General features: G+C 42.3%; 1 protein-coding gene across 3 annotated transcripts in view; it reads left to right on the top strand.

The window, feature by feature from the left end:
- Window positions 1-21,352, top strand: part of LOC121280741 (dedicator of cytokinesis protein 2-like) — a 627,095-nt gene that overhangs the window by 563,173 nt on the left and 42,570 nt on the right. For all 3 annotated transcript variants that reach the window (XM_041192879.1, XM_041192878.1, XM_041192880.1), the window contains one exon: window positions 19,861-20,002. In XM_041192879.1, the coding sequence (XP_041048813.1) occupies window positions 19,861-20,002 (142 nt within the window). The remainder of the gene's footprint in view (window positions 1-19,860; window positions 20,003-21,352) is intronic.

Below are 21,352 nucleotides of genomic sequence, written 5' to 3'. Positions count from 1 at the left end.
TCATGGTATTGGGGAAGCATCTTTGCCACAGGGTATTACAGTGGTACAAGAATGAGGCCTGTCACCACCATCTTGTCAAAGGCAACTAGGGATGGTCCAAAAATGCCAGTCTTGCCCATATGCCAAGAATGAATTTAAAAAAAGACAAACTGGGCTGGTACATGTGGATGCAGGAGGTGAGTTCAACTGGGAAGGCAAGGGTATCAAGGGTTACAGAATCTTTTTTTAATTATTCATTCTTGGGATGTGGGCATTATTGGCAAGGTCAGCATTTGTTGTCCATCACTAATTTCCCTTGAAAAGGTGGTGATGAGCTACCTTCCTGAGCCATTGCAGTCTGTGTGGTGTAGGTACACCTGCAATGCTTTTAGGGAGGGAGTTCCAGAATTATGATCCACCGACAGTTTGGGGTCTAGGTGAGGTTCCTTTCAGGTTTACCTGTTATCCTAAGAATGCTCTAGACTGTTATTCATAACAGCTATTCTTGTTTATTTACAGATCCACATATATCTCAGTACTCTACATGTGATTGTACTTCTGCTTCTGCCCAGATCTTAGGCATGTAACATTGCATCATAGTTACATCAGTAGTTACATCAGTCCCAGGTGCTCCTGATATTAACCACTACTCTACATCTCCCCTAAGTCTTTATCCCAACTATATATATACACCTACATCTGCTCCCAAAGCCTTAGACTTCACAGGGTTAGCCTCTTTGGAGCCTTGACCAATCTCCCTGATCTGGCCCTGATTTAGTTTCAAGGTTAAGGACGAACTGCACTCTCTCTTCATTGAACAGGAGTGTCTTCCACCTGGGTGGTTGTAGAGTTTCTACTTGTTTTTGGTTCCTTGTCTCCATCTGGATCTAAATAGTATGTCCAAGGTTCCATTGGTTTCCTTCCCAACGATATCAAGGCTCTTCGATTCCTTCTGATATTTCCCTAGTCCATCTCAATTTTGTAAGATCTCTGTTGTGGACCTCTTTCTATTACAATACCTTCTGTCTGTTGATCTCAAATCCACACCCTCTCCCTCAGCAATAACGCTTTCAAGTCTCGTGCTCTGTGCCTGAAGTTGAAATTACAAGCTTGATTGCTTCTTTGTTTTCCTCACAATTCCTAACTTTCTCATGATCATGTGAGGTAATGTTAGGTTGTAGTGTTTGTTGTAGAGCTGGAAGTTGTGTTCACAGCTGTGTTCACATCAGTAGTTCTGATGGTGAGAAGCTGTCTTTTTAGCAGTGAGGTCCTGGAGTTAAGAAGGGCTAAATTAATATGTTCATTCTTTTCATTAATCCCATGATTGTTTGAACTCCTCTTTCTGATTCTCCATTTGACTGAAGAGATCTAGGTGAACAATCACATGCATGAAACCATATTCCTGCGCAAAGTTATAGAACAGCTCATGAGCAAACTGAGGGCCTGCTGTCTGACACCACAATTTTTGGGATGCCATGTGTCATAAAGATTCTTCTCAGTGACGTACTGACTGCCTCCACTGTGGTGCTGTGCAGTCTACTCACTTCAAACCATCTGGAGTAGTAATCAAGGACGATGGTGTAAACTTTGCATTTGAACTCAAATAAATCCATTCCCAGGCACTGCCATGGTCTCGAAGGAAAAGCGGAGGATGCCAGTGGTTTGCTCTGCTGTTGGCTATTTACTGTACATGTCAGGCAATTTGTGATTAACTCTTCAATGGAGTGACTGATGCTTGATTACCAGGTTGACTCTTGTGTTCTTGAGTTGAACGTTGAGTCAAAGTATTTTAGGGATGACTATCTGTCATTAAAAACTAAGAAGTCATCAATCATTGTGAGGTGTTTTCTCTATTTGGAGTATTGGTAAAGTACTCAGTTGTTAGGAGTATGATCTGGCCATTTATTCTGGCAATATTCTTTTACTTGCATGCATTTGTCATCCTGTTGTTGTGTTTGCTTAATTTCTTGTAATCGCTTCTCAGCGGCTAGTAAGTAATGATCAAAGTATATGCTTCCTCTTCTTCAATAAAATTTAAATCTTCCAGTTTGACTCCTTCCACTGGAATTCTTGATAATGCATCTGCTGTCATCAGGTACTTCTTGAACGTACTCATGAATCTCCAACCAAAACATTAAATTCTAGGTGGCATTTTTGCAAATTTCTTTTAGGTTAAAAAGAGTAAATAAATGTTTGTGATTGGTATCAATTTTAAACCTTAATCACATTACATATTCAGAGAACTTCTTGCAGGCCCATGTGGCTGCAAATGCTTCTTTCTCAATGGTTGCATGCCTCTTCTCTGTGTCTGTGAGAGATATTGAGACGTAATAAACTGGTCTCCTTTGTCCATCTTTTTTAACTTGAAACACCCAAGCCTGTACATGATCATCTGCTGCTACAGTTGTTGGTCAGTCTGGATCATAGTGTGCTGGGATTTCTGGTGAAATTAGGAGATTTTTGATCTTGTCAAAAGCATTTTGCTGGCCCACATTTCAGCACCACTGTTGACCTTGTCTCAATAGCTGTCATAATGGCTCATTGATTTCCGCCAAGCTTGGAAGGAACTTGCCTATTTGATTGACCGTCACAAGGAATCTTTGTAATTCTGCGACGTTATTAGGTTTTGGGAACTTTCTAATGACCTTGTTTTTTTCAGGTCGGCCATAACTCCTGAAGCTTGCACAATGTGCTTTAAAAATGTTATCATAGGTTTTGCAAATTCTCGTTTGTCATTTAATGTCAACCTGTCTTATTGGATTTTAAGGAGTGTTCTCACTCCACGGTCATGTTCTTCCCTCAATGAACCATGCATCAGATTGTTGTCCCTATGGCATTTACTCCTTCCATGCTTTCCAGGGCCTCAGACATCATTCTTTGGAATATCTCAGCAGCAGGAGCAATTCTGAATGGTAACCTGTTAAAACAATGACTACCAAATGGGTGATAAAAGTAGTTAACAGTCTGGATTCTTTGTTCAGAGGCAATTGCTAAAAGCAGCTGTTAGCATCCAATTTTGTGAAGAGGCTGCTTTTTGCTAATTTGGTGAAACTTTCGTCCGCTGATGGATCACGCACTCTACTGACTTATTTAATTGAGTCAAGTCCATGCAGCTTCTCATTGAACCATTAGGCTTTGGTGTTGTGACCATTCCAAAACATCACTTTGCCGCTGTGGTTACTGGAGAGATGATCCTTTGTTATACCATGTGTTCAGTCTCACTCTTGACTTTGTCCAAGCGTGGGTGAGGGACCTACCTCACTGTGAAGAGACATATCGGCTTACTATCTGCCCTTAGGGCTATGTGATATTCTGTTTTCAGCTTCCCTAAGCCTGAAAATAGGGATGGGAAATTGTTTCTGAATATATTACTGGACTGCTCATTAGCAATTTCATCAACCTTGGAAATCAGCCTGAAATGCAAGCATGTTTTTTTGTTCAATAATGATGACTCCTGGTTCTGTATAACGTACAGGGATTCAATAGTTTCTTTATCCTTGTATCTTAATCTTGCCAAGTGTTGGCCTATTACTTTTTGTATAGTTTCTCTTGGTCCTTGCAACTGGATGGAAGATGGCAGTAACGTGATGTTTTAAGCCATTTTACTTAATCAGATAATACTAAAACACTTGCACAAGTATCTAGCTTGAATTCTGTGGGGCGACCATCAACTTCTAATTTGATGCTTTAATAATTATTTTGTGTTTCATTAAATTCTCCTATGAAGGTTATTTGTTTTTTTATGTGGCACTTCCACAACTTGAATTTTATGTGGTTTCATTGTTATCTTTTTTCCTATGAGCTATAGGAACTTTGGATCTGCAGACTATTTTAAAGTATCCCAACTGTCCACAAATCTCTCACTTAGCTCCCCTTGCTGGACATTTTTTCCGCTTGTGTAGGGCAATGATCCTGTCACAAACTATTACATCAGGTAACCAACCCGATCGATCACCCAAGTTTCGTACAAATGCTGTTTCACTGACAGTAAATTTTCACTCTCAACTATATAAATCATGAGTCACTTTTTGATTCCCTTGACTGTTCTCCACCTTCCCCTCCAAATTAGGAAGTACCAGGCTTAATCTCGTATGAACGTGGCGCTTCATAAGTAATTCTGAAGGTGTTGATCCTATAGTAGCATGGGGGGGTTGCTTATTGCCTTTTCTAAACCATCTTCCATCTTGTCGTCTTCTGTCTGCCATAGAGTTTAGTCTCATCATTCATTTTAACTTCACAGTTGGCCAGACTTCTCTCAGATGAAATCTCAAATTGGTTCAGTTCAGAGGTTGAGCTACCCATGTCTTCAGCACCCTCTTGCATTTTGGAGAGTTCCACAATATTTCCTTCTAATGTCTATATCGTTTCACTCTACTGATTTTTCAGCTACTCTGTCTCCTTCTTGTATCTTTTGGTTTCCTCCTGGAACCTTGAACTGCTGCATGTTCTCTGTTAACTGGTGACATTAAATTCATTCTGCTTCTCTTCATAATTTTCTAGAGGTACAAACTTTGACCTGAGGGATCTTTGTAGCGTGTGAAGGTCTTCAATGGGTTTTCCTTTTCTTTGCTTCATCTTGGATTCTGTCATTCAGCAGAGTCTCCTTGAGTTTTTTCTGCTGTTCCACTGTGTCATTGCTTAAGACAGTCTTCATTTCCTCTAGTTGCTGAATAGCTACACACTCATTTTATCATAAGATGTTAATAAGGATAAGGAGCAGAAGTAGGCCTTTCGGCCCTTTGAGTCTGCTCCGCCATTCAGTGAGATCATGGCTGATCTGATAATCCTCAACTCCACTTTCCTGCCTTTTCCCCATATCCCTTGATTTCCTTACTGATTAAAAATGTGTCTATCCCAGCCTTGAATATACTTAATGGCCCAGCCTCTACAGCCCTCTGCAGTAAAGAATTCCACAGATTGACTATCCTCTGAGAGAAGAAATACCTTCTCATCCTGTCTTAAATGGGGATTCCTTACTCTGAGATTTTGCCCTCTGGTCCTAGACTCTCCTACAAGGGGAAATAACCACTCAGCATCTACCCTGTCAAGCCTCCTAAGAATCTTAAGTGTTTCAATAAGGTTGCCTCTCATTCTTTTAAACTCCAATGAGTACAGGCCCAACCTACTCAACCTCTCCGCATAAGAAAATCCCTCCAGCCCCGGGATCAACCTAGTGAACCTTCTCTGGACTATCTCCAATGCCAGTATATCTTTCCTTCATTAAGGGGACCAAAACTGTTCACAGTATTCTAGGTGTGGTCTAGTTAGTGCCTTGTATAGTTTTAGCAAGACTTCCCTATTTTTATACTTCATTCCCTTTAAAATAATGGCCAACATTCTATTTGTCTTCCCTATTACCTGTTGAACTTGTATGTTAGCTTTTTGGGATTCATGCACAAGGACTCCCAAATCCCTCCATGCTGCAGTTTTCTTCAGTCTTTCTCCATTTAAATAATATTCAGCTCCTCTACTCTTCTTGCCAAAGTGCATAACCTCACACTTTCCCACACTATATTCTATCTGCCATGTTATCACACTTTCCCACACTATATTCTATCTGCACACTCACTTAACCTGTCTATATCCCTCTGTAGACTCTTTGGGTCATCATCACTACTTGCCTTCCCGCCTATTTGTGTGTCATCTGCAAACTTGGCGATAGTACATTCATTTCCTTCATCCAAGTCATTAATATATATTGAAAATAATTGAGACCCCAGCACTGATCCCTGTGGCACCCCACTAATTACAGGCTGCCATCCTGAAAATGCCCTCCACATCCCAACACTCTGTCTTCTATTGGTTAGCCAGTCTTCTATCCATGCTAATATACTACCCCCAATGCCATGGGCTCTTACCTTATGAAGTAGCTTTATGTGTTGTACCTTATCGAACACCTTTTGGAAATCCAGATATATTACGTCTACTGGTTCCCCTTTATCTATCCTGCTTGTTACCTCCTCAAAGAATTCTAATAAATTTGTCAGGCATCATTTCCCCTTCATGAAGCCATGCTGACTCTGCTTGAGTAGATTATGCATTTCTAAGTGCTCTGCTATGACATCCTTTATAATAGACTAACATTTTCCCATGACAGATGTTAAGCTAACAGGCCTATAGTTACCTATTTTTTGTCTCCATCCCATTTTGAATAAGGGTGTTACTTTGGCATCCTGTTAAGGTCCTTCAACTCTTCAGGCTCATTCTGAAGTACCTTGTCGTGTTCCTTTTCCAACTCAGGAACTCTTCTGGCTTCCTTTTGAAATCTCACTTGCCAATCAAGGTTAATTTCCCTCAACCAATTATGACCTAGAAGGCTTAGTCCTTCACCTTCCAATACAGTTACAGGGAGCTGTGCTATCAGGTGCCTGTAATAAACAGGTACAGTGGAAATACCTTTCACTTGTATGACTTCACCAGTATACGTTTTCAACTGGGCAGAAGTTTGCTTCATATTCAGTTGTTGAGTGTTCTTGTTTAAATATTTGAATGTGTGGTTGATGCACCAGTATCCACTTCCATAATCAAAGGTTTTCCATTGACCTGTAGAGTAACAGTGATTGGCTCTGTTTTCCTTACTTACACATCAAATAGCGAATAAACAGGGGAATTAGTGGTTTCTGGTTCTTCCACATTATGTACTTCAATCAGTTTAGTTTGCTGCCTGGGAGTCTGTCTCCATCTTGCTTTACATTGCTTCAGTATGTGTCCTCTTTTATGACAATAATGACACTCCACCTTTTTAAAAAGTCAAGTTTCAGCGATATGGTTACTTCTACATTGGCAATAGTTCATTTTCACATTTGCTGCTGAGCGGTCTCCTGTATATATTTTAAATTTTCGGATAGCAGGGATTGTCCTGCTTCGCGGCTGACTTCCTAGTTTTCGCAACACGCCCGGCGGACTGTTCCCTCCTCAACTGGAAAATTGCGTCATTTTGTACACCCTGTAAGGCCTGCGAATCCCATTTGGAACTTTCCATCACAAGCACTATTTCCAAGGCGCTTTTAAAGTCTATATTTACTTCAGCTAATAACAGTCGATTGGCATCATCGTGCACACCACAGACCAAACGATCCCTTAACATGTCGTTTAGGGTCTCCCCGAAGTCACAATGTTCAGTTAGCTGTTTCAGCTTTGCTATGTATGTTGTTATGGTCTCCCTCAGGGCTCTTGCTCTCGAATTAAATTTGAACCTCTGCATGATTATGGAAGGTCTGGGTTGAAAATTACCCTTTATGAGGTCTACCAATTTGCTGAAGGTCTTCAAATCGGGGGTGTTCGGGGAAGTTATGGATTAAATTATAAGTTTTACTCCCACAGACGCTCAGTAGAATTGTTTTCTTTTATTCCTCCATTGTTATTTTCTTTGCTTGGAAAAAGAAACTGAGATGTTCTATATATTGACTCCAATCCTTTGCGGATGAGTCGAAGGGGTTGATCCTGCCAAAAAGCGGCATACCTGATGAGTATATTTTCCCTTTCCTCTGTTTAAAACAAGATTCTCTCATTCACTAGGCGAGGGACAGCACCGGAACCAATCCCATCCTTGTCACCAGTTGTTGTGGACTTGATTTTCCAGACAGGTTTCTCATAAAAAAACAATGAACTTAATTTACAGGGCTTCAGCAGCAGTTACATGCTTCCATCAAGATCCACAACCAGGTACACACTCCACCCCTAAGTTTCCCCACATTTAGAGCTGAGTCGTCCACGCTGTCACATGACACTACACAGTACAAAAAGCCTTAAAGCTACAGTTACTACACAGATTCAAGAGTAATTTTCAAAAGGGAATTAGTTATAAACTTCAAAAGGAAAAAAATTGCAGGGCTGTGAGGAAAGAGCAGGAGGAGTGAGACTAATGGAAGAGCTCTTTAAAAGCCAGCACAACCATGAATGGCCGCCTTCTGTGCTGTAAGATTCTACAAATTTGGCACAGTCTGAGAAGAGGACTGAATGGGAAAATGGAAGTGATTTTCCTTCAGTAACATAGGCCAGAATTTTATGTGAGTGGGCGTAAAATCGCACGAGATGACATCGGGTGAGCGTCTCGATGTCATTGCGCACTTATGTGATATTTCACTCGGCAGGGCCGCACAAAAGTCAGAAGAGCCCCCCCGCTGACAATTAAGCCCATTAACGGCCTAATTGTCAGTGATTTTTCTTGTGGCCCGTCCAACCTTAAGGTTGGTGGACTGGCCAATCAGCCAGGCGGACTTTACGTTTTTGATGAAACCCCATCCAAGGGCGGGATAAAATCTCTGTTAGGATTTTAAATAAAATTAAATATCTTGGGACTTTTTTTAATGAAGTATGCTTTCAGGTGCTTGATTGTGCTGCATGGAATCTTTGGGCTTTCTTTTATTATTGGGAGGTCTGCAGCTCCCTGAGGGAGCAAGTCTACCTTCAGGGAGCTCAGTGGAAGTGGTCACCAGCACCCGCGGTGATGTCGGCGTCTGCCCTCCTCCTGCACCACCAGCAGTGCTCAGCCTTTCTCCAGGCACATTTCACACTGGCTGTTAATTGGCCAGCCAGCGTTAAAAAGTGACCGTAGGGGCTGATCGCAGGCGGAAGCGCATTTCACATCCGTTTCCCGACCTGCCGACCATGTGCGCCAAATGAATATAAGGTTCAGGCCATAGGGAGAGTTTAGTACTCTAAATTTATCCTATGCTGTACCCAATCTAGTTGTACATGTGGTGGTGAATGAATGGAAAAAAAGATGCAGAAAGCAGTTTCGTTCACCATCACAAGCATCACTTATCATCAGAGAACAGGAGAACAGAGAAAGAGAGATAACTGGAGTGGGAAGAAAATTGTACTTTACATGGGCTTTACTTGGAATTGAGAATTCTGGTAGAAATACATTATTCAAAGAGACAAGTATCCTAAACAGCTCTCAGTCACATTTCATTTGTCCTGAATCTTAATCCTTTGTTAGCTGTACTTTGCTACTGCTGCATCTAATAGAAGCTTTTTGTTTATGCTGTGAATGGTTGCAGAGTTTAATTCCTTGCTGTTTTTCTAAACTGAATCCCTGTGTTGATTGAGGATTTGCTTCATTGTACCTAATCCGACTGTTGAAATGTTCTTTCCTCAGCTTTTATCAGTTCCAGCTTGGATTGCCAAACTAGTTTTAAGGAGAGAAAAGGGGACAGTAGCTCCTAATAGCAGGAACCAATGGCTGGAATTTTCCAGCTGCTCACAGCAGCAGGAATTTCCAGTCCCTCCGATGTGAACTTGCTGGCCCTGTCATGGGGGAACCCACAGTGGGTGGTGAAGGGGGGCTGGAAAATTCTGGTCAATGTTTCCTTTCTCTTTCATTTAAGAAAGAGCTTGCATTTCCATAGTACCTTTCAAGACCTAGGGATGTCTCTAAGTGTTTTACCTCCAGTAAGGTAACATTGCGATGTAGTCACTATAGTGATGTAATAAATGTGGCAGCCAATTTATACACAGCAAACTCCCACAAACAGCAATTCAATAATGACCAGAAAATTATTTTTAGTGTTGAGGGATCAGTGTTGGTTGGTACACTGGGAGAATTTCCCTGTATTTCTTTGAAAAGTGCCATGGGAGCTTTTACATCCACCTGAGAGCGCAGCTGCCTTTTCCACAAAAGACACACCTGTGATGGTGCAGTGCTCTCTCAGTGCTGCACTGATAGGTCGGTCTGCATCATCAGCTGAGGCCTCTGGATAGGGCTTGAACCCACAGTCTTCTGTTTCAGAGATTGAGAAGCAGGGTGACACTTATATAAGGCATGAGGCAAAGAACAGTGTCTCCGCATTTTCTTTTGAGTCAATCTCCCGTGAACAAAGTCCATAGTCTGTTTCCCTATTAAGAGCCAATCCCTGCATATGACAATGGAAGTGTGAATGCTTGCCTCAGTTCTAGTTGATGTCATGTTACAAAATCACAAGTACAGTCCATGACCCCTTGTTTAGCCAGCTTGATTTTTACTGACCTCCATATCACCAAGAAGCATAATTTATAGAAGTTTGTAACATAATCTTTGGCATACAATCACCACTATTGTAAATTCACCATGGAGTCCCTCCTTTCTGTAAAGGAGAGCAGTACTGGCGCAAGATTGGGAGCTTTTCATCTGATACTGCTTCCAGCTGATTATTGTGTATGGTTTGTGGAAAGAGAAAGAAAGTGACCAATCAGCAGCTTTGTTTTATGAAGTCAGATGATTGATTTCCTCAAGTAGCAGAGAAAGACCAGGAAAGTGTTTCAGAAACTTTTTGGATGGTGGTACAGAGAATTGCCTGGAATCTCCAGCACAGGAACAGACTATTCTACCCAACTAGTTTATGCCAGTCTTTATGTTCCACATGAGTGAAACATAAGCACTTTTCATCTCACCATGTCAGTATATTCTTCTATTTGTTTCTCCTTCACATCTATATCTGTATTCCTCTTAAATGCATCTATGCTATTCACCTCACTACTCCCTGTGGGAGAGAGTTTAACATTCTTACACCTTTTTTGTAAAAGACATTTTTCCTGAATTCCCTATTGATCACCCCCACAAATGGAAACATCTTCTTTATATCTGCCCTATATCCTATCCAACTGCTTCATAATTTTTAAAGGCCTAATTTTAATTTGATTAATTTTACAGTGAGATGGTTGCTTCTATTATGTTGGAGATCACAAGACAAGGTCAAGATATAGCTACAGGGCCCAGCTCAGTCATTGAAGTTACCCACTTGTGTATGTTCTGTTTTCTTTGCTATCCTCAGCACATCTTCCAAAATGGTGTTCAACAGTATAGGAACATCACATTGTTCTGTACATTTGAATGGGGAGGCAGATAGCAAGAAGCTGCTTTTCTGGAACTTCACTATTTACAATCTATATTCATGATTCAGATGAAGACTCAGAGCTAAGTTTTCTGACAATACAAAGCTAGATGGAAAGATAAGTTGTGAGGCGGACATGGAAAGGCTGCAAAGAGATGGAGACAGATTAAGTGAGTGGGCAACAAAATGGCATATGGAATTTAATGCAGGGAAGTGTGAAGTTATTCCCTTTGGTTGTAAGAATAGCAAAGCATACTGTTTTTTTTAAAAGGTGCAAAACTTGTAAGTGTTAATGTTCAAAACGACTTGCGTGTGCTCATACAAGGAACACAAAGTTAGCTTGCAAGCAATTAGGAAGGCAAATGGTCCATTGGCCTTTATTGTAAGGGGATTGGAGTACAGGAATAAAGTAAAATAAAGTAAATAAAATAAAATAAATAAAATGCTGCTATTGTACAGGGTTTTAGCGAGACCACACCTGGAATATAGAGTGCAGTTTTGGTCTGCACATTTAAGGATATTCATTGGAGACGGCACAGTGAAGGTTCACTAAATTGGTCCCTGGGATGAGGGGATTGTCCTATAATGGGAGGCTGAGTAAACTGGGCGTATATTCTCTGGAGTTTAGAAGAATGAGAGTAATCTCATTGAAACCTACAAGATTCTGAAGGGGCTTGATAGGGTGGATGCTGAGAGTTGTTCCACTGTCTCAGGATAAGGGGCCGATCATTTAGGACTGAGATGTGGTACTGATACTTCACTCAGAGGATTGTGAATCTTTTGGCATTCTATACGCCAGAAGGTTGTGGATTCTCCATTGTTGAATACCTTTAAAGCTGGGATAGACAGATTTTTGATCTCTCAGGGAATCAAGGGTATCGGGAGCAGGCAGGAATGTGCAGTTGAAACCCAAGATGGCCATGATCATATTGAATGGCGAAGCAGGCTCGATGGATCATATGGTCTACTCCTTCTGCTGTATCTTATGTTCATAGAATCATAGGATGGCTACGTTGCTGAAGGAGGTCATTCGGCCCATCGTGTTTGTGCCAGCTTTCTGCAACAACAACTCAGTTAGTCCCACCTTGGGATCCCCAAGACACTCAGCTAAGAGCACCAATAGTCCGAGGTTTGTTCAGTTTGTTGCAGACAGAATGGCACAGCACGGATGCAACTTCCAGATTTTTGGATTTACCTGTACATTTGCACTTGATGTCCAATTTTTGAATAAATTGCAATGAACCCCGTTAGCTTCACCATTATTTTTACAACAGATTCTGGCCCAGTCACTCCTCTCATGAATGACATTGGTAACAAAAGAGAGAACTTATATTTCTGTAACTCCTTACTACATCATCAGAGTGTTTCAAAACATTTCATTGCAAAGGGTTACTTCTGAAGCGTAGTTGTTGTTGCTTTGTAAAAAAAATGACAGCCAATCAGAGCACAACAAGATCCCAAAAGCAGTGAGTGAAATGAATCTCCAATTTTGTGCCATGTTGGCTGAGGCCTGAACATTGGCTAGGACACCTCGCTGTTTAATGAGCAACTGAGCTTTAGTTTTAAGATCTCATCAGAAGGTGCTGCCTTTGGGGAGCATTGCCTCAGTATGGCACTTTCTACAGTGAGGCATGTTCATTGCTCCAATTAGATGTACAGTCCAACCTTCAGACATGCCATGGAGATGGCCAGCTACAGTTAGTCTTTTCTAGACAGGATTGGAGAACTTGGCTGAGGCAAAAAAGAGATATCTTATGGCTGATTCACCAACTGGACTTTCCTGGTTAAAAAGTGACACTTGTAAGGGCACTCCTTGGAAACTCGTCCTCACACCTAGACTTTACATTGACTTAGGCTACAGCCTTGGTTCAGTTGGCAACACACTTGCATAAATCAGAAGGCTATGGGTTCAAGCACTGATGCAAGAATCTTGAGCATGATCTAAGCTGACACTCTGGTGCAGTACTAAAGGAGTGCTGCACCATCAGAGGCACTGTATTTTGGATGAGATATTGAACTGAGATCTATCTGCCCTCTTGTGGATATAAAAGATCCTATGCCAACATTTAGAAATGAACAAAATTCTTCCCGATTTCATAGCCAAACACTTATCTCTCAAACAACATCACCAAAACTAGATTCTCTTGTCAATTACATCTCATTGCTGCTTGTGGGATCTTGCTTAGAGCAATTCTGGCTGCCACTTTGCCTACATTACCACAGCGACTGCACTTCCAAAGCCTGTAATTATTAGGCTCTTTGAGACATTGTGAAAGCCATGATATGAAAATACCTTACTTCTTTATTTAAATGGATTTATGGTATATCAGAGCCTGCAGGCCTATGATTTCTGGAACAGTCCTTCGTGTGTCATCTCAACTGAGGCCCAGGTAGGGAACACCAGCCCTCTTGTGGATAAGAAAACAGGTGCAGACTCAATTCGGGGGAGTAGTCCACTTTTGTTCCATATAATTCTACACAGTGTGTCGGTACATTGGCCACATGAAAAAGAAAGAGTTGTGTTTATATAGCACCTTTTATGACTTCAGGATATCACAAAGTACTTCACAAGCCAATGAAGTGCACATGAGTTGTAGTTTTTGTAATATAGGAAACATGGCAGCCAATTTGCACACAGCAAGCTCCCACAAACAGCAAAGTAATGCTGAACAGATAATGGGCAGGAGTTTTACCTTGCTAGGCGGGCATGGGAGATGAGCCTGGGAGCAACCACGAAGCCGACTGCTGCCTGCATTCGGGGCCCGACCTCGGTTTCAGTCTGGCTGGCCAATTACCGGCCAGCCAGCCTGAAAAAAACTGAGCGCTGCTGGGGTGAGGGCAGGATGAGGGCGGGTGCGGAAGCTTGTACATGTACGCAGATGCACGTGTCGAAAGCCCCCTGAGGCACAGAGCTGCCTCAGGGAGCTGAAAATTTTTAAAATCAAAAGTAAAGAATTTACAAATGTTAAAAACATGTACCCTCATGTGACATAAATGATATTTCAAATTTTTCATTTTATTTTTAATTCCTGTTAGAAACCTCATCCCGCCGGTGGGTGAGATTTCATAAAAAATCCAAAGGCCACTTGGCCTTTTTACCTGCCAAGCAACTGTAAGGTTTGTCAGGCAGCGAAAAGTTGCATTAGTTTAACCCTTTGATGGCCTTAACAGGCCTGTTAATTGTCAGCAGTTGTGCTGCAGATTCCCGCATGCGCCCACCGACTGAAATATTGCACGAGTGTGCGATGACATCGGGACGCTCACCCAACGTCATCATGCATCACTTTACACTTGAGCAGGTCAGGTGCGCACCCACCCGCTCAGCGAGAAATTCAGCCCGATGTGTTTTATTGTTGGAGGGATGAGTATTGGCCAGGACATGAGTGAGAACTCCCCTCCTCTTATTCAAAATAATGCCTTGGGATATATTCCATTCGCCTGAGGGTAGCCAGGACCTTGGTTTAATGTCTCAGCCTGGATGCTGTAGCATTCCCCCTAGTACTGCACTGGGGCTTTAGGTTTATGTGCTCCAGTTTCTGAAGTAGGGCTTGAACAGACAACATTCAGACATGGAGGGGGTGGGTGCAGTGTGCCATGGCTGACAACAAATACATGTCATATGCATTATGACCTTATCATACTGACATACAAGCTCAGCCCATTGGGAAGTCCAGAAATAAGAGAAGATTAATTCAACAGCGAAAGACATCATGCTGGCTTTGCATCAACATTGGTTCCCCAGAGGCTGGACAGAAGGTTGGTAGAATTGGATGCTCACACTTAAAATAACCCCTTCAGGATAAGAGCACTAATAAAGCATCATTGTTGTCAAGGTGGCTGAGAAATAGGTGCAAAGCATAAGCACTGAAGGTGAATCTTTTGCTTCACCATGTCACCAAGGATCCATGACAGAGAGCTGACATTTGACAGTACAGAAGAAATGCAATAGAACCTGCTTTTAACACACATCCCATTTTATTATGATGTTAAATGGCTTTCCTGTGTAAAAACTTCAAACTAATTAGTTTTGGCCTCCGAATCAAGCATTACATGTAAACATAATTCAAGCTTCAACAGAAAAAGTAAATATATAATTGCAATACTTTCATAAAATTAGCTCAACAGAGAGAGTTCATTCCAACAGTGGGTCGAGGTGATGTCTATTTGTATAACAAGACTGCACATCATTCTGTGTGTCAGGTACAATTTATTTTTTACAATGAAACTCTCAAGAGCCCAAGTGATGGGGGCTCCCAAATGTATCATTTAGCATTGGCAATGCCAGGAATAGAACTGAGTAATGTAAGCTTGACTGCTGTTCCGTGACAAATCGGTGAATTTCAGATAGAGTGGTAGTAGGCAGATGTTTGAACAGGCTAATGGATTTCTGGACTCTTAGCCAAGCCTCGTTATATATTCTTGCCTTAGAGCTCAGACATCCATTAGAATACTGAAACACCTGAGCCCCAGAGAAAACATTACTTGATTGACACCTCTGGCTAGCAGATCACTGCTGTCAATTTCACAATGTTTATTTACACGAGGTTAAGAGGTTTCACGTGCTTGCAGTTTCAGCTATTGAAACTTTAAAGGGTCTGGATGTTTATTGCCCTGTAGTAAAAGGACTTTGTTTAACATAGTGGAAAGTTTTTAATTTTTAAAGGCTTTTTTTATCTATCTAATTGTCACTATAGGATTCATTGATTTCATGATCTACATAGTGAGTCAATGGACACACAAGTGCCACAGCTTGGCATTGGAGGTATGAAGGGCCATGGAGAATAGGATGGAGGGGCATAACATGGCATGAGGGGCCATGAGAGGGTGGGTGGAAGCAAATAGTCTGGCATGGAGGCATGGCGGCCAAAGGGATTGTTTGGGGGGCATACCTTGGCATGGCAGCGTGAGGGACCATCAGGGTGGGTGGGGGCATGAGGTGGCATAGAGAATGAGTAGAGGGTGAGGAAGTGTGATGGGTGAGGGCTGGAGGGATTTTCTGCTTTTTTCTTAACTGGAACAAAATCCCACAGCACCAAGGTGGGCCTTTTAAACAACTCATCTCAGCATCATATGGCCCCTGTAGCTGAACTTTCTGCTGGGTCAACTGGCCCGACTCCAGCCCACATCCACTGGAATTTTCCCAACTCCCGCTACCCGCCTCAAGGATGAAAATTCAGACCATAGTCTTTTGCCTAACTTCTTAATTCTGATATTGTCATTGTAAATTTTACCTTCATCAATGCCTCTATCCTTTTTGCGCACACCAAATATGCTCAAACTATCTGTTAGCTTGGCTCCATTGCCTCTATGTCAGGAAGCTATGAAATCAAGAAACACTACAGCGTTGAACACATAACCAGAGCTGCCATTTCAATGCAAAGCAGGGATTGCTGTGCCTCAATCTCTCCCATTGTAAAATGTTCCATGCGCCAAAAGATGCATTTGTAAGGGCATTTTTCCTAATCTCACTCCTTACTCTCTTTGTGACATTTTAAGTCGCTTTTGAAGAGCAGTCACTGTTATGTAGGTAAATGCAGCTGCCAGTTTGAGATGAATGACTCACAGCAGCACTTTGGATTTTATTATCGGGGCACACAAAGTATTACCATACATTACAAAGTATTTTCAGCACAGTAACAGGTCATTCAGCCCAGTAGATTCATGAGATTTGTGCTGCTCCACACCTCTTCAGTTAACCCGTAAACATATCCTTCTATTCCATTTTCTCTCATGTGCTTATCCAGATTCCCCTTGAAAGCATTGCTGCTGTTCACCTCAAAGACTCTGTGGTAGTGAGTTCCACATTCTAATCCAGGGGTCAGCAACCTTCTGGAGGTGGCGTGCCGAGTCTTCATTTATTCACTCTAAGGTTTCATATGCCAGTGCTATATTTTAACATTTATGAAGTAGATATAATTAACTCCCAAACCCTGTCTAACCTTACCTCCAACCTTCCCCAAAACTCCCCCGACCCCTCCCCACCTTACCCCACCCACTCACCACCTCCCTCCCCATCCCCCACCACCCCACCTCCAACCCTCCTACCTCCAACCTTCCCCCTCAACCGCCCTACCTACGCAAGCACACACACGCGCAAACACACACACACATGTGAACACAGCATCCAGTTGGTTCTAAATTTGCAGGCATTCCGACTACCATTTTTCAGCTAAGAGCTCTCTCCTGACAGTTGCTACACTGTTGCTGCTGCAGCTTCAACTTTCTGGCAGGCTTTTCAAACAAAAAATCGGAGCCACACTGCTTCCTGAAGTTCGGAAGCAGCAGCACAGCAACTCAGTGAAATTGACAGTGACACTGACAAGGCCGCCTCGGCCGAGATCGGAATTCTCTGGTTCCAATTTCTTTAAGCCAGTCTGTCAGGCCGGTGACTGGCTGCTCACATTTATCTCACATGCCACCTTTGCCACAGGTTGCTGACCTCTCTTCTAATCGCTCCCCAGGTTATGAAGTTTCCCCTGAATTCCCAATTAGGAACTATCTTATATATATGTCCCCTGCCCCTCTGGGCTCATCTGCAATGTGGGGTAGAATTTAATTTCCCCCCACCCCAACCCTCCCCGGGGGTGAGTTTTGAGGCAGTGGGGCAGTTAATGGGGTGAGAGGGTGCAGTGTGGAGACCCTGCCACCTTCCTGTCTCTGCCCCATTATGTAGGGGCGGCAGGCTCGAGGACGTCCTTCCCACCAAGAGGCCAGTTGATGTCATTAAGTGGGCAATTGATGTTCGATTAAGGGCCTCATCCCACTGATGCTTGTAGTCAATCAATGGTGGGATTTCCAGTAGAATATCTCGTTCAAAGGCACAGTGCCTGACCAACTGACCCAGCATCAGGAAGGGAGCAGGGGCCACAGAAAGCCACCCTCGTGCCCTTACCTCCAACCCCTCAACTTCTCATGACCCCCACCCTGTGACCGCCATCACGCCTTCATTCACCTGTGACCTGGTGTTCCTCATTGATCCTGTGCCTCTGGTGGGAGGAATACCGGCAGCAGCCAACACTCCCGGTGAGCTGCTGGCACTTCTTGGGGGCTAGGACTTTCACCCCCTGGCTCCTTAATCTTGGGGAAGGCACAACAGTGGCTAGTTAAGTGACTGGGCACTTAATACAGCGAGCCTTCCACAGTGGACGTTCTCCAGGGTGAGAATGAGACTCCCGTTGCAAACATTAAATTCTGCCCATGTTGCCAGATCTACCTTTTTATAACCTTCCAGAATCTTGAAGATCACTATCAGATTACCCCATCATTTATTCTTCTGAACTCCAGCCTGTTCGTTCTTTCCTGCTAGGTGTGACTTCTCAGTTCTTGAATCAGTCAGCAAAACGTTTTTGCACCTTCCCCAGTGCCTCTCTTTTTTTAAAATTTTGTGAATATCAGAACAGATCACAGTGCTCCAAGTGTTGTCTAGCCAGGGTTCTATAAAAGTTTAACCCTGTTTTGTCCATCGAGATAGAAACACCTGTACTTTGCTGGCTTCTCTTCCAACATTACTAACCTGCACCTCTACATTTAATGATTTGTGAAGCTGTAACCCGAGATTCTTCTGTTCATCTATCCCAATCAGACATTTATTTTTCAAGAAGTATGTGAACTTCTTATTCTTCCTACCAAAACTGTATTTATCTCCACTTATCATTACTGAAGTCTATTTGCTAAACACACGTCTAGTTTGCAAGTCCGTCAATATCTTCATGTATTTTATTACAGTCCTCCTCTGTATTAACTACATTCTGCCAGTTTGGTGTCATCCACAAATTTTGAAATTGTGCTTCCAATTCCTGAGTCCAAATTGTTTATGCAAAATTAGCTGTAATTTATATTTAGAACTAATCAAATCACTTGAGGTCTAGTATTAATTAGCTGATGAGTGAGTTTGATTTGAAATTAATAGTGAATTACTGTGTTTTATTATTTACACACAGCAGGTACTTACTTAATGTAAATTGGATGTTTACTGTTAGTTTCCTCCACTTATTTAATTGTCTCCGTGCAGCACAGGAGCAGAGAAAGAATGCATTTGTGCAAGGCAATGGTTAAACTGCAGTTAGAATAAGTACGTAGTTTTTAGTATCTCATTTGTAAAATGCCATTAAAGCCATAGAGCGCAGACAGCATGGATTCACCAGAACAGTGCCAGAGACAGAATACTTTCATTCAGAGTAGACTTAAGATGCTAAAACTGTTTTCATGGAACAGAAACGGCTAAGAAGCGATTTAGTAGAGGATTCCTCAGCCAAAGAAAACAGACTTTCACTGTCCAACTTATCACTTTTAAAAACCTTGTTTAAAAAATAGTTTAATTGGTCATTTGTCTCATTACTCTTTGTGGGACCTTGCCAGGTGCAAATGGAATGCTGCATTTTTTTCTTTCTTTATTCATAGGATGTGAGCACTGCCAGCATTTGTTGTCCATCCCTAATTGCCCTTGAACTGAGTGGCTAGCTGGGCCACTTCAGAGGGCAGCTTAGAGTCAGCCACATTGCTGTGCATCTGGAGTCACATGTAAACCAGATTGGGGAAGGATGGCAGATTACCTTCCCTGAAGGACATTCGTGAACTAGATGGGTTTTTCACAAAAATTGATTACAGTTTCATGGTCACCATTATTGAAAATACCTTTCAATTCCAGTTTCCCTTTATTAGTTGAATTTAAATTCCACCAGCTGCCATTTGAACCCATGTACCCAGAACATGAACCTGGGCCTCTGAATATTAGTCCAGTGACATTTCCATCACACCACCATCATCCTCTGCGTTTGTTTGAATTCTGCAGTGGCTACATTTCACTGGTTGTGAAGCACTTTGATACATCCTGAGGTTATGAAAGATGTTATATAAATGTAAGTTGATTTATTTTGCTGTGCTAATGGGACATTTTTCCACTTCAGCGATCCTGGTGCGATTGCGATGTACTGATAGTAAATGCTGAATTAGGAGTTGTTCGTGGCTGTGGATTGCTGTTCACTAGGAGACTGACCAAACTCATTTCACACAACTAACCGGCAAAAAGACAGGATAAGGAATTGTCTCTTTTTGTCTTTAATAACAGAACAAGGTGTTCATCTACCGGGGGAAGGAGTATGAGCGGAGAGAAGATTTTCAAGGAGAGTTGATGACTGAATTTCCAAATGCAGAGAGAATGAACACAACGTCACCCCCTGCAAGGAACATCAAAGACTCACCGGGGCAGTGTATCCTTTGGTGTTGACGATAACATAAGTGGCATCAGTAGGTGGATTACAATCTGCTACTTACTCTATGGCTGGTATTTTTGTACCTGTTGGCTCAACGCTAGTGATGTAATTGCTCAGACATGTTGTGGTTGATTTTGTGAACTGAAGCACACGGTGAAAGGGCCTCCCCCAAAGGGGGCACCTGATAAAGGCAGTCTGATGAGCAGGACAGCTAGCTAGATATGCAACACTGATGGTTATCTGGTGATTCCCTTTTAACAAATAGAAAATCCAGAACTCCAGAGAAGGCCAAATTAGGCCTTCTCCATATAATTCCCCTCCTGTTAGCGGGAGTGCAGCCCTACAAAGTACTCATTAAACAAATAAATTCAGGAATGCTGCAGGTACATGCATTACTGTATGTAACAACAACCGCAAATGGTTTAATCTCTCAATTCAATCCCTGGGGTAATATTGACTCAACCGATTACTGCTAGTGCATGAGTAGGAGGGCTACTATTGGTACACACAATAAACAGCAGTTTATTGTGGGTATGAATAAATTATTTCCACTTGTATGTCTGGAACAAAGGAGTATAAATGTAAGATAACTGCTAACAGATCAAAAAAGATTTTACACAGAGAATTTGGAGTGGTTGAAACAGATACCTTTCATGCATTTAAGGGGAGGTTTGATGTATACATGAGAAAGAAGGTAGTAGAGCAATACGGTGGGGGGGGTGGTGGTGGTAGGGGACTGGGGTGTTTTTGCAAGGTGGGAAGAGATAATTAGAGTAGGGAGAAGGCTTAGGAGAAATATATTCACTGCCATAGATTGGTTGTGCTGAATGGCCTGTTTCTATGCTCCAGGTTTTGTATAACCTTTATTGTGGCAGCTATTGTTCATATGGATATACCACTGAACTGTGCCAGCATGATGCCAAAGACTCTTCTCCCACCTTGTGAACAGGAAATAATGAAGGACTACGCAACTGACCAAATCAAAAGTGAAGCCTTTTCCCAGCATCCTGCTCCTTTAGTTGTAACTCGTGGTAGTCTGTCACCTGGTCACTTTGAGGTGGTGACCAAAGCAAGATTCAAAATCTTTCTACTCAAGATAAGTTGGGGAAGGGAATGACAAGGGATACAGGAATGTTCCGGTTGCTGTACAGTAAGGGAAGAGACTCAGAGCCTATTAAGATAGACCTCTTGGCGCTCCATCTATTTTCACTTGCAGTGGGGAGGTGCCTGTCCTTCCACTGGGCATTTCCCAACAGTGGGGATGATTGAAGTGATCCCCTCAACCATGAAGAGGACTGCAGGTACAAAACGGTGTGTCATCACTCCACGCAGTATTACAGCAAGTAG

Source organism: Carcharodon carcharias, chromosome 8, assembly GCF_017639515.1.
Source record: "Carcharodon carcharias isolate sCarCar2 chromosome 8, sCarCar2.pri, whole genome shotgun sequence".
Taxonomy (NCBI): Eukaryota; Metazoa; Chordata; class Chondrichthyes; order Lamniformes; family Lamnidae; genus Carcharodon; species Carcharodon carcharias.
This window is presented reverse-complemented; position numbering and strand designations above follow the sequence as displayed.